The sequence below is a fragment of the Myzus persicae genome, unplaced genomic scaffold (assembly GCF_001856785.1).
Source record: "Myzus persicae strain clone G006 unplaced genomic scaffold, MPER_G0061.0, whole genome shotgun sequence".
Lineage (NCBI taxonomy): Eukaryota > Metazoa > Arthropoda > Insecta > Hemiptera > Aphididae > Myzus > Myzus persicae.
Window position 1 is genome coordinate 249,078 of NW_019103005.1, and position 15,379 is coordinate 264,456.

The 15,379-nt window shown below is 29.3% G+C and overlaps 1 protein-coding gene and 1 long non-coding RNA gene across 2 annotated transcripts; both read left to right on the plus strand.

Annotated features, from left to right (window-relative positions):
* Positions 1-611: 611 nt before the first annotated feature.
* LOC111033547 lies at positions 612-11,290 on the plus strand. Its single transcript, XM_022314333.1, has 8 exons — positions 612-1,628; positions 3,379-3,603; positions 3,882-4,133; positions 4,239-4,408; positions 7,832-8,735; positions 9,769-9,993; positions 10,694-10,945; positions 11,051-11,290. Exons 1-8 carry the CDS (start codon positions 734-736, stop codon positions 11,224-11,226), a joined length of 3,099 nt encoding a protein of 1,032 aa, XP_022170025.1. The 5' UTR covers positions 612-733; the 3' UTR covers positions 11,227-11,290.
* A 3,314-nt stretch (positions 11,291-14,604) lies between these two features.
* LOC111033553 lies at positions 14,605-15,328 on the plus strand. The gene is made up of 2 exons (XR_002604431.1): positions 14,605-14,931; positions 15,215-15,328. It is a non-coding gene; the product is annotated as an uncharacterized LOC111033553 (long non-coding RNA).
* The last annotated feature ends 51 nt before the right edge of the window (positions 15,329-15,379 follow it).

Consider the following 15,379-nt stretch of genomic DNA (forward strand, 5'->3'; position numbering starts at 1 on the left):
TCGCAATCAATCACATTTCAAGCATAGTACTAATGTTAGGTCATCTGATACATTATTCATATTTACTTATTAATAATCATTAACTAGTGACATCGTAATGCATTAACAAGCTGATGGGAACAGACAAATTTAGTAATATGTAATTAGAAAATTCGCAGGAAAGCATTAACATAAACAAATAAAGGAATTAATGAACATAATTCTATGAAGTGTCTGTCGAAACGCAGACACAATAATATTGTAAATTATTTAACTATTTTATATTGCCCTATTGATAAGAATGTTTTTATTTTATTTCCAATCGAAATATAGGTATATGTAAGTTTTGTTTAAATATATAGATACACTTGAGGAGATTATAAAACAATTAAAAAAAAAAAAAATACTGGGAATAAAACGTCAGTCAAATGACTAAATGGCAGATCAATTGGCATGGTGTGTTTGTGTGTTGCGAATGCTCACGAATCATATCGCCATCTCAGTTAAATGTGACCTTGTTTACTCATTCTGTAATCATTAACGTATCCCTTCCATGTCAAACACATGCAAAACGAAATCTATATACAAACACGGAGGAGATGGAAAACAAAAATAAGTATAAATAAAGTATGCGTGCGATACCAATGCGTATTACAGCTCAGTACTCTTTTACACTCAAAAGACAGCGGCTGTCGTATTTGTTTCAGACAAATATTCGAATTCAAAATTGTTACGACCGTTAAACAAGCCGATCATGATTTCGTTTCTGATCGACTGTTTGGTCAACAACGTTACCTGTCTGAGTTTAATCACCATTTTCACTGGCTTAATCTACTATCATTCGACTTCGACGTTTGATAAATGGCAAAAATTGAACATTCCGTTCATACCACCAGTGCCACTGTTTGGCAACATTTTCAAGATGATGATGAGACTTGAACTTCCGATTGACATGTCCGAAAGGGTCTACTACAAATTTACAGACGTCAAACTGTTCGGATTCTATGTGATGAGGGATCCAATGCTGTTCGTCCGCGACCCGGAGCTGATCCATACGATACTGGTCAAGGACTTCTCGTATTTCACCGACCGCGGTATGGACATGGATCCGGCCATGTCCGTGCTGGGCAATAGTCTGTTCTTCACAAAAGGTCAGAAATGGCGGACGATGCGCCAAAAACTGAGCCCGGGCTTCACTTCCGGAAAATTGAAGGATACGTATAGCCAAATCAACGAGTGTAGTGACGAGATGGTGTCCAGAATTGTTGAGACGCTCAGTAAGACCGATCGAATTGACGTGAAAACGGTGTTTACTGGTTTTTCTACGGACGTGATTGGTACTTGTGCGTTCGGCCTGAAGCTAGACGCAATCAAGAACGACGATTCAGACTTCCGTCGGTATATCAGGATACTGTTCCAAGTCACCAAGAAGCAGTTGATCGTCCAGATACTGATGATGTTTTGTCCATGGGCGATGAAGCTGTTAAAAATACAAATACTTCCAGTAGAGGCTACCAATTTTTTCTATAAGTTGTTCAGCGACGTCTTCGAGTACCGCGAAGAGCACAACGTGGTCCGCAACGATTTGACTCAGACCCTGTTGCAAGCGCGTAAAGAATTGGTGTTGAAAGAGAACTTGACCGGTGAAGGTACTATTGTTACTGTTAGGATGATTAATGAAGTATTTAAGGTTTAACAGCTTAACATTTTTCAATAATAATTTTTTTTTGGTCAAAGATAAAGGAATTCCATACTAATACCTATATAATATAATCAAGTGCTGCCTAAACAGCGAAATTCTTAACTGATAACTAATATCATAGTAAAACCCATAGTGAGCTACTCAATATTTTTCCCCTAAAAAAAAACCTATGAATCATTAATATGCGAATAAGTAACTATAACAACAACAAATCGGTCAGAAACGAAAAACGAGTATCCTGCCCGAGAACAAATTTATGTTAAAAAAGCAAGCAAGTATCACTGATCTGCTGCAAAGTATGAGTCAAGTGTTTCGCGTTATTGAGTAGACACTATAATTTATTGTTGACGTGTTAAATTTGAATATAATCATACATATTTGTGTACTGAGGTATTTGTTGTTGTTCAAATCCGCACAATAAAACGACAAAATATTATGACCTACAAGGCTACAATTAATACAATTTTTGAGTGTTAACTGTAAATGTTCGTTGCTTTATAAACTCGATATATTTGGTGTGTAATACACTTGCACTACACTGTAGTCCCCCATTCAAGCCGTTTCTATTTCTGTGGAAGTTACGTCGTTCAGACAAATTAATGAATAATCAATACTGTATACATAACTTGGTGGCACACATTTTTCTTATTCATTTTATCATGAAAGTTCCAAATTCCTCCTCTACATGATATATTTTTCACTAGTACGGAAAATCTGACAAATAATTAACTAATAGATTATAATATTTAGATAACAAAAAATATTAATTTTTTAAATGTCAATATAATAGTATTGAATAAATTTTCTGAAGGAGATTGGAAATCATTTTTTTCAAATAGTTTAGTGACTCTGTGCTTCTCATGCTCAGACATAGACATCAAAAATTACTATAATGTTGGTACCTAATTTAATTACAGGAGAGATTTTTTTTTTATATTGTAGTATAGACATACAAACATGACATTTTCCCTCGTTTCTTTTAAAAATTATTAAAAAAACATTTCATCTTTAGACCATAGTACAAATCAAATTTACTGTTAGATGTGTCCTTCAAAGTCAATTATCAGAGAATTTTTTCTACTGAAGAAATGTCTTCAGATACGAAAATAAAAGAAACACACACATATCATTGTAAAATCATCACTCCACTTACATTCTAAAATATAAATAAATATTGGTTTATTAGGGAAAAATTATTTTATACATTATAATATAGACACAACTTTTTTTATAAATTTCAAAAAAACGAAAAAAAAATGAGATATCCTGTCAATATATTTTATGTTAAAACAAAATTTACAAACATTCAGGAAGAATATTTACCAAATAAGTAAAATTGAATTAACCATCAGAAAATAAAACTTTAAAATATTTTAAATGTATTCCAAATATAATAAAAATATTTGAATATTATATATGTATCTGAAAAAGTTAGGTTTGTTAAGTTCATGTTTGCAGATGAATAATTTGCAATAATAATAGTAATAATTACTGTATACACTTCCATATTCTGTACTGCTTTATTTACGGAATAATTTCCATTTGAAATTGACGTAATTGCTATATACCTTATAGACATAATACATTGATCAGATTATATGGATACCACGTTAATTAGTATTAATTTATATTTTATGACTATGCTTCAGGTACATACACTTTTTTACACGGATTTTTTTTTGACTTGTTATTTGCAGATAAATTCACAGACGCGGATATCATCGGAAACGCGATACTCTTCTTCGCCGCAGGATCAGAAACTATTTCATCTACGCTTTCTTTTTGCCTATACGAATTGGCGTTTAACAAAGAAATCCAAGACAAATTACGAGCGGAGATATGTGCGAAGAATGCAAAACACAATGGACAGTTAAACAACGATTATTTGACAGACCTCAATTACACCAACATGGTTTTGGAAGGTATGACGATATATTTTGCTAATTATATGTGGGGTGATGCATCAATCATTTTATCACTACAACTTATTTTTTTCAATAATGAAGTCATTTTAAATCTTACTTTTTGTGTACATTTACTTACTTGATGATTATATTTTAAAATGGGTAATAAAGGGGCTTTTCATATGAAAGACAGCTGTTTAATTAATAATAATAATTAATAAAAAAATAGTTTTGTAAACTATATTAATAACCCGTAAGCAATCTAAAATATCAATAGGTCACTTATCTGTTTTCAGAGACTGCTCGCAAGTACACCATTGCTTTTAGTTTAATGAGAGAGGCTACAAAAACGTATACTCTACCAGACGAATCACTTGTGATTGAAAAGGGACAAAAAATCTTAATACCTATGTTCAGCATACATCGTGATCCAAAATATTACCCCGATCCCTTGAGATTTGATCCGGAGCGATTTTCTGCGGAACAAAAATCTCAACGACCTAATGGCACTTACATGCCGTTTGGTGACGGACCTCGAGTGTGCATAGGTAATATAATTTATAAATTTATAGTATTCAAGTATTATTTACCATGCCACGCAGTGGTGAATGAACAAACATGGTATGTAATAATTTCAATATTATATTATACAGGCAAACGATTCGCTGAATCAGAAATGAAATTGGCCCTGTCAAATGTCTTGTCAAAATTCGAAGTTTCGCCATGCGAACAGACCGAAATTCCTCTCCAACTAGCAGTTGCAGCATCCAGTTTAATATCACCGAAAAACAGTGTCGTGTTAAAATTTAGACCAATCATTGAATAATAATAATGAATTATTTGCAAACTTGTATTCCCATAACAATAATTTGTAACTAATTTCTTATGTATGTGTTATTGTGTTAATATGGTTTAGACACATACACACACACACAATCGTTGCCTTTTATTAACATAAATTACCTACTATTTCGTCAACATTTGAATTACTTTGTTCACTATTATATTTGAAATGTTTTCTTCAAAGCTATGACATTTTTTGTGGCACTAGTAATTTATTGTCATTATACAAGTTGTGTTTATAACTCATAAGTTGATATATTATTTTAGACCATACACCAGCTATAGTTATTGTAATATAATATGTATTTTAATTATAAAATATCGAAAATCTAAATCTTATAATAATAATAATACACACCGAGAGTACAACAATACCATGGTTACCGAATATTACTATATTAGTATCAATTTTAATTTAAATATTTTCTCGGGCTGCCGTGTCATAAAATATGTGTACAAGCGAGTACAATGTACACTTTTATTTTAATTAATAACTAATTTTCTTAATTTTTTAGTGGAAATTATTATTATTATTTTTTTTGTTGCTAATGGTGAATCGGGCAGAACACGTTTCAGCATGCATCAAATCGATTCTCGCACATTGCTTACCAAAGTGGCTGAGTTGCACTTACAGCCGCTCATCAGAGTGTCCACAATCAAAAAAAAAAAAAAATATATTATTCATATAATCATATATAGATAGTAGTATAGTATGCACCTAGGGAGGTCTGACAATACGAAGTGGCATTTTTAACAGGCAATGATGTGCAAGGGATCAGCTAGAATAATATAAAATCATTGTACATGAAAAATACTTTTAAGCTGAGACGGGTTGTCAGCCTATATTACACTAATTATATTTCATGATCTTTCTATTAAAGTTATTTATTTAAACTTTACCAAATGCATTCTATATAATTTTATATTGTTATTAATATTTAATTACTGTAATAGCATATATTTATATCACATCATATTATTGTTATTAACTCTTGAGTCAATATTAACTTACCGAAGAACACTGTGAGGTAAGTTCATGGTATAAATAGTTAATATTTTAAAATTAATCGAAATGTGTTGAAAATGCCATATTAAAATGCGTATATTAAAATAATTAATAAAATACATGTTTTTGAAGTACAAGTAGTACAACAAAATTACTAAACACAGTAGCCTTTTTTTTAATTTATAATTTTGTTGAAATTGGGAATTCATATGCAAAGAAAACAAATTATACTTCTATACTTATGCTATTCTATTTTTAGTTATAATGAAATATCTAAAATCGACTAATTAGATTAATTAAAAAAGGGTAAATTTGTAGGCGAATGTCCAATACTGTAAAAAATGATCAAAAATAACGTCAAACGCTTATAAAATTATACTGAAACAATGTATATTTGATAATTTGAATTAGTAAATTAGCTACTTATTAACTATATGGAACTGTGTATTAAATCATCAAACTTTTTGACTCAGTAATGTCAATATATATCACCACCTATAAAAAAGGCGGGTAAGTCGTAAGTGGATATCCCGATGTTGTACATTAGGTATCTACGAGGTCACTGTAATAGATGGTATTAAATTGGAATCAATGATAACAAATCATTTTATACGAAAATCGATTCTGAGCGGATACTGCATGACAGTTTAGGATATTTTATAATGTTATTACTTATTATTAGTATGGTAGTCGGTAAGTTGAATTAATATTATTCTTAAACTATCAGTGATGCAAGAAAATTATTAAATATACCTGTGTAAAATTGGGCTGTTTTGGAACTGAATTACAACAAAATGATAAATAGGGCTGTGAATTAGTAGGAAAGTGCAATTCTTTTTGGGGGGATTGTGAAACGTAAGTTTGGAAGTACATAATTTGAACTATGTAACTTCGAATCTATTTATGCAACTTTTATCTTGCATTTTTTGACATTTTTTGACATTTTTTATTGTTTAGGTCATTTTGTGTATTTTGTGTATTTTTAGAATTTTTTATTCTTTTTTTAGTTCATTTTCCAGTACTTTTAATCAAATTCCGTCAATTGACGGAAAAAATTTATATTAATACACAGGCAATATATACATCGATAAAATAAGGCAATTGCTAGATAACTACATAAGTTATTTGTAAGTTATTTATTTCTAAAATTTTTGAAAAATGTTTCAGGTGAATAGCATTAAGTATAGAAAATTCAAATTCAATCAACAGTTTTTTTTTTCATTAAATTAATACTTTTTTATGCATGTAATGTACTAATGTATATTATTATCCTGTACCTATAATAATAATATAAATATAAAAATTAAATTAAAATTCATTTTAAAGGAATTTTATACTATGCTTTTGGCATTTTTTGCATTTTAAGTGCATTTTTATTGCATTTTTTTGACATTTTTAATGCAGTTTTTAAGGTTCTTTAGTGCATTAAATTCACAGCCCTAATGATCAACGTTATTTTTTGTGTTAATATGCATTTTTGTCCAAATTTGAACTTAAAATGTCTGTAAAAAAGAACTGTATTTATAGATTGTTTAGATTTTTTAATTAAGCAGTTATCAAGTAATCAAGTCTTGTTTTAAATATTATGCTTTTTGACTAAACCAATAAAATTTTATATTGACATTTATACAAAAAAAAAAAATGAAAATTGAAAATGTCTGTCAACAGCTTAAAATGAGTCAAAATATCTTGAAAATGTTATCAAGTTTATGAATTTATGGAATAAACATTGGGTGTTATTTCAAATATCTACAGTAATTTGTTTTTGAATTAAAATAAAAAAACTACTACAAGAGAAATCGAGTGAATATCCAATGTTGTAAAATTGCAAACTTTTAATGCTCGTAAAATTTAATTTGACTTTCCGGTAGAAATTGTATTTTTATAAAGGTAGACAAACTTGTTAGGAATCTGTATAATATTTTTAAATCATAGATATAAATAGAAATTTTTTGTGAATTTCTAACTAAATATAATTTGCTAATTTTTGTGACTTTTACGAATTTTGTCAAAACTCTATAAGTTTAAACGCTCATAAAAATCTATTATGGATCTAAGCTAAATTTCTTTTTAAATTTCCATTTATAACAACTTACAAGGAACCTTGTATTACATTTTCAAGTTTATTGACCGAGCGAAAATATTTTTATCGACTCGAGTCAGGCATGACGTTATTCGCATATTTTGTTATCATCAACGTATCCCTTCTTTTCCATGCACAGACAAAATTATACCAATAATCGAGAAAGAGATAGACATAAAATAAGTTCGGGAAACCAACATGCTTAATATGTGCGTATCACATCGTGCAGTTTTTTTCTGAACGAAGGTGGTGACTGTCGTGCTTTTTTCCGATAAACGTTCAAATCAACAACTATACCGCTGCTTTGAAACAAGGCTATGATGATATCGTTTATGATCGACTGTTTGATCAATCACGTTACCTGTGTGAGTTTGATCACTATTTTCACGGCTCTATTTTACCATTATTCGACTTCGACGTACGGTAAATGGCGAAAATTGAAAATCCCGTACGTGCCTCCAGTGCCACTGTTTGGCAACACGTTCAAAATGATGACGAGACTTGAACATCCGATTGACACGCTTGAAAAGATTTACAACCAGTTTCCGGATCACAAACTGTCCGGGTTCTACCAGATGATGGAGCCGATGCTGTTGGTCCGCGACCCGGAGCTAATCAACAGGATACTTACCAAGGACTTCTTGTACTTCACCGACCGCGGTATTGACACCGACCCGTCCACGTGTAACCTGGCCAAGAATCTCTTCTTGTCCAACGGACAGAAATGGCGGTCAATGCGGCAAAAGCTAAGTCCAGGCTTCACTCCCGGCAAGTTGAAGGACACGTACAGCCAAATCAACGAATGTGGCGACGAAATGGTCTCTAGCATTGTCGAAACGATCGAGAAGAAGACCGACCACATCGATTTAAAAACATTAACTGGGAGATTTTCAACAGACGTGATCGCCACCTGCGCGTTTGGCCTAAAGCTCGACTCGATCAAGAACGGTGATTCGGAATTTCGACGGTACGTCAAGATGCTTTTCACGAACACTCCGAAACAGATGTTTGTAATGTGGCTGTGGATGACCTGCCCCAAGGTGATCAAGTTTTTAAAACCTAAATTCTTTCCGAAGGAAGCTATGAATTTTTTCCATAAGGTGTTCTCCGACGTTATCAAGTATCGTGAAGAGCACAACGTGATTCGGAACGATATTACGCAGACAATGATTCAGGCTCGTGATGAATTGGTGTTGAAGAAAACTTCGACAACCCAAGGTAGGTATTGTGTTCCAGGCTGTTATAGTTAAAGTAGTATTTTACGGTAAAGTTAAACAACAAAAAAACACGTAACTTAATATATAAACAGACATATAGGTAGATAATTGAGAAAACAAATAAGTTTAATACAAGAATAATAATTCTATATTACAACCAGTAAATTTATAAAAAATAATTTAAACATATTTACATGAACTAACTAACCTAAATTTGAAGATATAATGGAGATAATACTTTGAAAATATCTATTATTGTTTGATTATATCAAATACTATTTTGTCACATAAACCTAAATAGATAATATTTAAATAAAAGGTTTTAATTTGTATTGCCTTATTTCCCTAAAAAAAATAATAGAAAGTACTACATAATACTATATATACTGCTAAATTACAGATACTTCTCAGTCGTCAACGACAATCGACACCTTCGACCTACTATACAGCGAAGTGGTTAAGCTTTTGAAGATTTTTTTTATTATTTAATTATGTCGAATAAGTAACATGTGAAAAATGTACATTTGCTATTTGTACCTAAAATATTATCAATATTATTCTAAGGAAATACATTTTATCATTCCAACATAGTAAATACATATTTTTTTTTTTGATTAAGGCTTCAGTTACTAAGGTCATTAGTCTGGTGATGTGTGGAGGGGGGACGGTTGGAACACGTTTGTATGTGTGGCAAGAATGTGTTGCTAAAAACCCGGATGGTCACCCATCCGAGTGTTAGCAACAAAGGCCGTACGTACGTTCAGAGTGTTGCCACAGATTGAGCGTACTACCACGCCTCACCAAGCCACTAAGTACATATTTTAATTATTATTTTGTATTCTACTGATCTTTGAATGATAATATTATATTTCTAAACAATATAACTAAACTAACTGCCTAAAAATAAATATTTAAATAGTCAATACAATAATATAATTAATTATATCACCTACATATTGATATAAATTATGTTTAATGACCGGCATCATTCAGGTATGCAAAAATAATAGTTTTATTAATACATTTTTTTGCAGTTAAATTTACCGACGATGATATCATCTGTAACTCTGTTTTCTTTTTCTCCGCTGGTTCGGAAAACATTTCGTCTTTGCTATCTTTTTGCCTGTACGAATTGGCGCTGAACAAAGAAATTCAAGACAAATTACGTATGGAGATATGTTCGATGAAAGCAAAACACGATAGAATGTTAAACAAAGATTATTTGACAGACCTCCATTACACCGACATGGTTTTGGAAGGTATGACGATATATTTTGCTAATTATATGTGGGGTGATGCATCAATCATGTTATCACTACAACTTTTTTCTTCAATAATGAAGTCATTTTAAATATTACTTTTTGTGTACATTTACTTACTTGATGATTATATTTTAAAATGGGTAATAAAAGGGCTCCTCATATGAAAGACAGCGGTTTAATTAATAATAATGCTACTGGACAACAATTAACTTTATAAGTACAAAGTTAAAACAAATCTCAAGAATATTGGAAAAAATGGTCTTAAGGAATATAAAAAATTCCTAAAATCAGAATTTATTTCAATTGATTATAAAAGTAAAAAATGTGGGTGAGCATGATTGTTGAAATGTCTAATGTATTATAATTCAGTTCTATGCACCTAGGACCTAAGTTATTATTTTATGTGATTTTATTATATCAATTGTTGAAGTATAGTTCTTGTTTATTTAAGTTTCTTTAGTTAGAGCAATCCATATTCATTAGCTATATTTAAATGATTATATTATAATATAGTATGTGTAACTCAAATATTAATTCTTTTTCATAAAATATTAACTGTTGAATATCAGTGTCCATAATTTTGTCTATTATTAAATTTGAAATATTCAATTAAAATTAATAAAAAAATAGTTTTGTGAACTATATTAATAACCCGTAAGGAATCTATAATTTCAATTGGTCATTTATTCGTTTTCAGAGACTGCTCGCAAGTATTCTATTGTTTTTATTTTAATGAGACAGGCTACAAAAACGTATACTCTACCAGACGAATCACTCGTGATTGAAAAGGGACAAAAAATCTTAATACCCATGTTCAGCATACATCGTGATCCAAAATATTACCCCGATCCCTTGAGATTTGATCCGGAGCGATTTTCTGCGGAACAAAAATCTCAACGACCTAATGGCACTTACATGCCGTTTGGTGACGGACCTCGAGTGTGCATAGGTAATATAATTTATAAATTTATAGTATTCAAGTATTATTTACCATGACACGCAGTGGTGAATGAACAAACATGGTATGTAATAATTTCAATATTATATTATACAGGCAAACGATTCGCTGAATCAGAAATGAAATTGGCCCTGTCAAATGTCTTGTCAAAATTCGAAGTTTCACCATGCGAACAGACCGAAATTCCTCTCCAACTAGCAGTTGCAGCATCCAGTATAATATCACCGAAAAACAGTGTCGTGTTAAAATTTAGACCAATCATTGAACAATAATAATGTATTATTTGCAAACTTGTAATCCCATAACAATAATTTGTAACTAATTTCTTATGTATGTGTTATTGTGTTAATATGGTTTAGACACACACACACACACACACACACACACACACACACACACACACACACTATTTTGTCAACATTTGAATTACTTTGTTCACTATTATATTAGAAATGTTTTCTGTGCAATTTTTTGTGGCACTAGTAATTTAATGTCATTATACAAGTTGTGTTTATAACTCATAAGTTGATTTATTATTACGCCAGCTTTAACTATTGTAGTATAATATGTATTTTAATTATAAAATATCAAAAATCTGAATGAAATAACAACACCTTTTTATCTACAACTGAAACCTTATATTTTATTAAATCAAACACATTTTTATTTTTAAAATATTAGGCATTTCTTTATGTCAGGTAGAATACATTGATTTAAATTGATTTCTGGACCATAATATATACATCGTTTACTCGATATCCGATCAACCTAATTCATACTATATACAAATATTGAAATATTATATATGAATTTGTGGATGCGAGAAAATAGCGTAAGTGTAAGACTGTAAGATAATTAGAATAACTTATCTTGAACTCTCAGACCAGACAGTGAAATTTTAGATCAACGTTTCAACTGAATAAATAATAAGAAAACAAATATTCTTACATTAAGAATATAGCTGTGGCAATCTAGAGTCTGAAGACATCCAGAATAGTCGTTGACATAAAAATGTTTAATAGGTATAGAATTAGAAATTATAATAACTACGTAAGCGACCATTCACACAAAACAATTAAAATTAATGAATATTAAAATGAATTGTCTGAAAACAACCAAACAGAAAACAATATTTTTAATGTTTCTATTATAATTTTCAATCAAAATCACCGAGTGACTTTTCTACAGACATGTAGTATAATGACTTTAGTATAATTTTTATTGTAATTTGTATTTTATAAATAATATTATTTTATTAAACAAATTTTTTAATGTTTTGTTTATATAGTATTGTCATACTTTTTTTTAATATGTTTTATAATTTTTAGATTCTGAGCGGAGCGATGAATGTATCGATTTCACAATGATGTGTGTTTTTATATTAATTTATTTATTTTTGTTGTTGTGTCTGTCATCAAGGTTTCTTGCAGTAAAAGTGCTTCGATTTTCTTCAACATGTTGCTGCAGCAACTTTTTTGGTAGGAAAGTGAATCTAGTAGGTGCATTCGGGAGGTCAAAATTTTAAGTTCTCAATAGTTTTTAAAAGCAACCGGAAAAACAAACAAAAAATGAAGGAAAAACGGGAATTTTTACTCAAAACCAGTTTTCGAAAAAATCAATTTTGGTTTTAAGTGTAACTCTAACCAAAATTACCGTAGATACATGACATTTTCACTAAATATTTGTGCAAGTATTTTCTATACACCATACAATTTTTAATTTATTTTGATTGGTGCTGAACTTTTTATAGGAATATAAAAATTTTCAATTATTTTTATTTTTTAAACTCAAGTCGATAAAAACATTTTTCTTCTGTCGAAAAACTTTATTGTGTATTTTTTGTTGATTTGTATGGTTTTTATTTTTACTTTATTGCGATTGATAAGATCTATTATGGGTGCAGTATATTTAATTATATTGTGTTGTTGTTTGGTATCTACTATTAAAGAGAGTTATGAGTATTTATAAATTGTAAATTGTTTGCACAACTTAAAATACTCATATCTCTCTTTAAAATTAAAATATAATAAAAAGCCCATTAGAAGCCCTTCGTAATAATCTCACCTTTAATTTTAATAAGAGGTCAATTCACTCTAATTTTTAAACTAACCGAGTTAAACGTGATCTGCTGAACGTAGAAATTGATATGTTACGCTCTTGTAAGACGGAGACAACACATGCGGGTATAGCGTCCTCTTAATAATTTATGTTACTGTAAACAATGTCCCTAAGTTGCCTATATAACGCGCCGTCTTAAATTTAAACATGATTTTATTATATTAATAATATATTTATTTTATAGATTCATTTTATTCTTGTCTCTAAAAATAAATTAGTAAAAATATTTCAATTTTAAACTTCTAGCACTTTTTGCTTTCTAATAATCAAACAAATCTATTAGGTATTTTAGTGGTGGGGCTGGGAGCAATTGAAGTTGAAAAATAGTTTAATCTAAATTATGACAAAAATAAAAATAAATTACTAATACCAATGAAAATGAAATGTATTAATATTAATATTAATATTTTTATACAATATTCTTGTGATGCTATATTTATTATAATGATCTACAACTCTTTTTTGATGATCTATACCGTCGACCAGTTATAACTACGATAATCACGTGATTAGTTAAACCCTTTTAACTATAATTACAAGAAAAGTAGAATTGAGAGCCACCCAGCCACTGCAATTATGAATCAAAGTCAACTTCAAATCAACATTGACTCATCTATAAGACTATTAATCACAGATAGTTAAATGTTATAAACCCACAAACCTTATCAACCACATTAAATGTACATTGTATATTGTACAAAACAAAACTGTGATATTAAGTGAGTCAATGTTCCACTTTAATTTAAAGAATTAGTCTTAAAAACATAAACATGAATCTGCTCAACATTTCTTAAAGATATTAAATTGTTTAGTAATCTTATAGAAACAACATTTTAACTTCAAATGTATCGAAAAAAATCGTGCCTGAGTATATTTAATGTTTTCAAATAACTATAATATCAACATAATAGGAACCTTGTATGAAACTTAAAAACTTTTTGAATGATAAACATTTGTCAATAAATTTTTCGTCGATATTTATAGAAAAAAAAGTTGAAATTTCGAATGTGAAATGTTTAATAAGTAGACAAATGAGTCAAAATATTTTAAAAATAATACCATATATAGAAAATGCTAGTATCATTTTTTGTTGCACATTTTAAATATTTAAGATGACTGTTTTTCACTTGTTTGAATAAAAAAATTTATTTGAAATTTAACCTCTAAAAAGTACCAATATAAGGTCTTATTTTTCCATTAAAATCACACTCAAACTTAAATATCGAAACATTTTTTTCTACTGTAAAATATGTGTATACACAATATATTTGAGTGTTCAATTACCGACATAGTCATTAAAACATGAAGAAGCGTTTAATAACACTTCTATTCTTTATAATATTATAACAACGCCAAGAGTAAATTCGAAGTATTTATTTATTAGATAACATGATGAAAGCATATTCATATCCGTATAGTGTATTCCTATAAATATCTATTAAGTAAGGTTTTGTTGATATTATTAAACTTCAAGTTTAATAAATATTGAAATAATCACAATAGTTCTTGAATATTTTAAGTAAACAGTTTCAGGCCTTATGACCAGTATTCAATTATGTTTGTTAATAACAATAAAAACCACTAAAAAACTCATTAGGTATAAAACAAATTCAACAATATCTTTCTAAGAAAGACAGAAAAATCTGTCTTTTCGAACAATCTTTCTATTAAAGTAATTTATTTAAATTTTACCGAATACTACATTACATTACATTACATTACATTACATTACATTACATTTATATATTTTTATATTGTTATTAATATTTAATTACTACATAATAGCATATATTTATATCATATTATATTATTTTTATTAACTCTTGAGTCAATATTAACTTACCGAAGAACACTGTGAGGTAAGTTTATGGTATAAATAGGTTATATTTTAAAATTAATCTAAATGTTTTGAAAATGCCATTGCGTATATTAAAATACTTAATAAAATACATGTTTTTGAAGTACAAGTAGTACAACAAAATTACTAAACACGGGAGTTTTTTTTTAAATTTGTAATTTCGTCAAAATTGGGAATTCATATGTCTAGAAAAGAAATTGTGATTCTACACTATATATGCTATTCTATTTTTAATTATAATAAAATATCTAAAATCGATTAAGAAAAACAGGGTAAATTTACAGGTGAATGTCCAATGTTATAAAAATGTTCAAAAAAACGTCAAAGTTTATAAAATAATACTGAGACAATGTATATTTGATCATTTTAATAAGTAAATTGGCTACTCATGAACTTTGGAACTGTATATTCAACAAACATTTTGACCCAGCAATGTCAACATATCGCAT

What these genes read in the sequence shown, in the direction of transcription:
- LOC111033547 (XM_022314333.1), top strand. Translation starts at nt 734, where the DNA reads ATGATTTCGTTTCTGATCGACTGTTTGGTCAACAACGTTACCTGTCTG. An exon ending in AGAGAACTTGACCGGTGAAG is followed by an intron (nt 1,629 to 3,378) that starts GTACTATTGTTA and finishes TGTTATTTGCAG; the next exon opens with ATAAATTCACAGACGCGGAT. An exon ending in GAAAACTTCGACAACCCAAG is followed by an intron (nt 8,736 to 9,768) that starts GTAGGTATTGTG and finishes ATTTTTTTGCAG; the next exon opens with TTAAATTTACCGACGATGAT.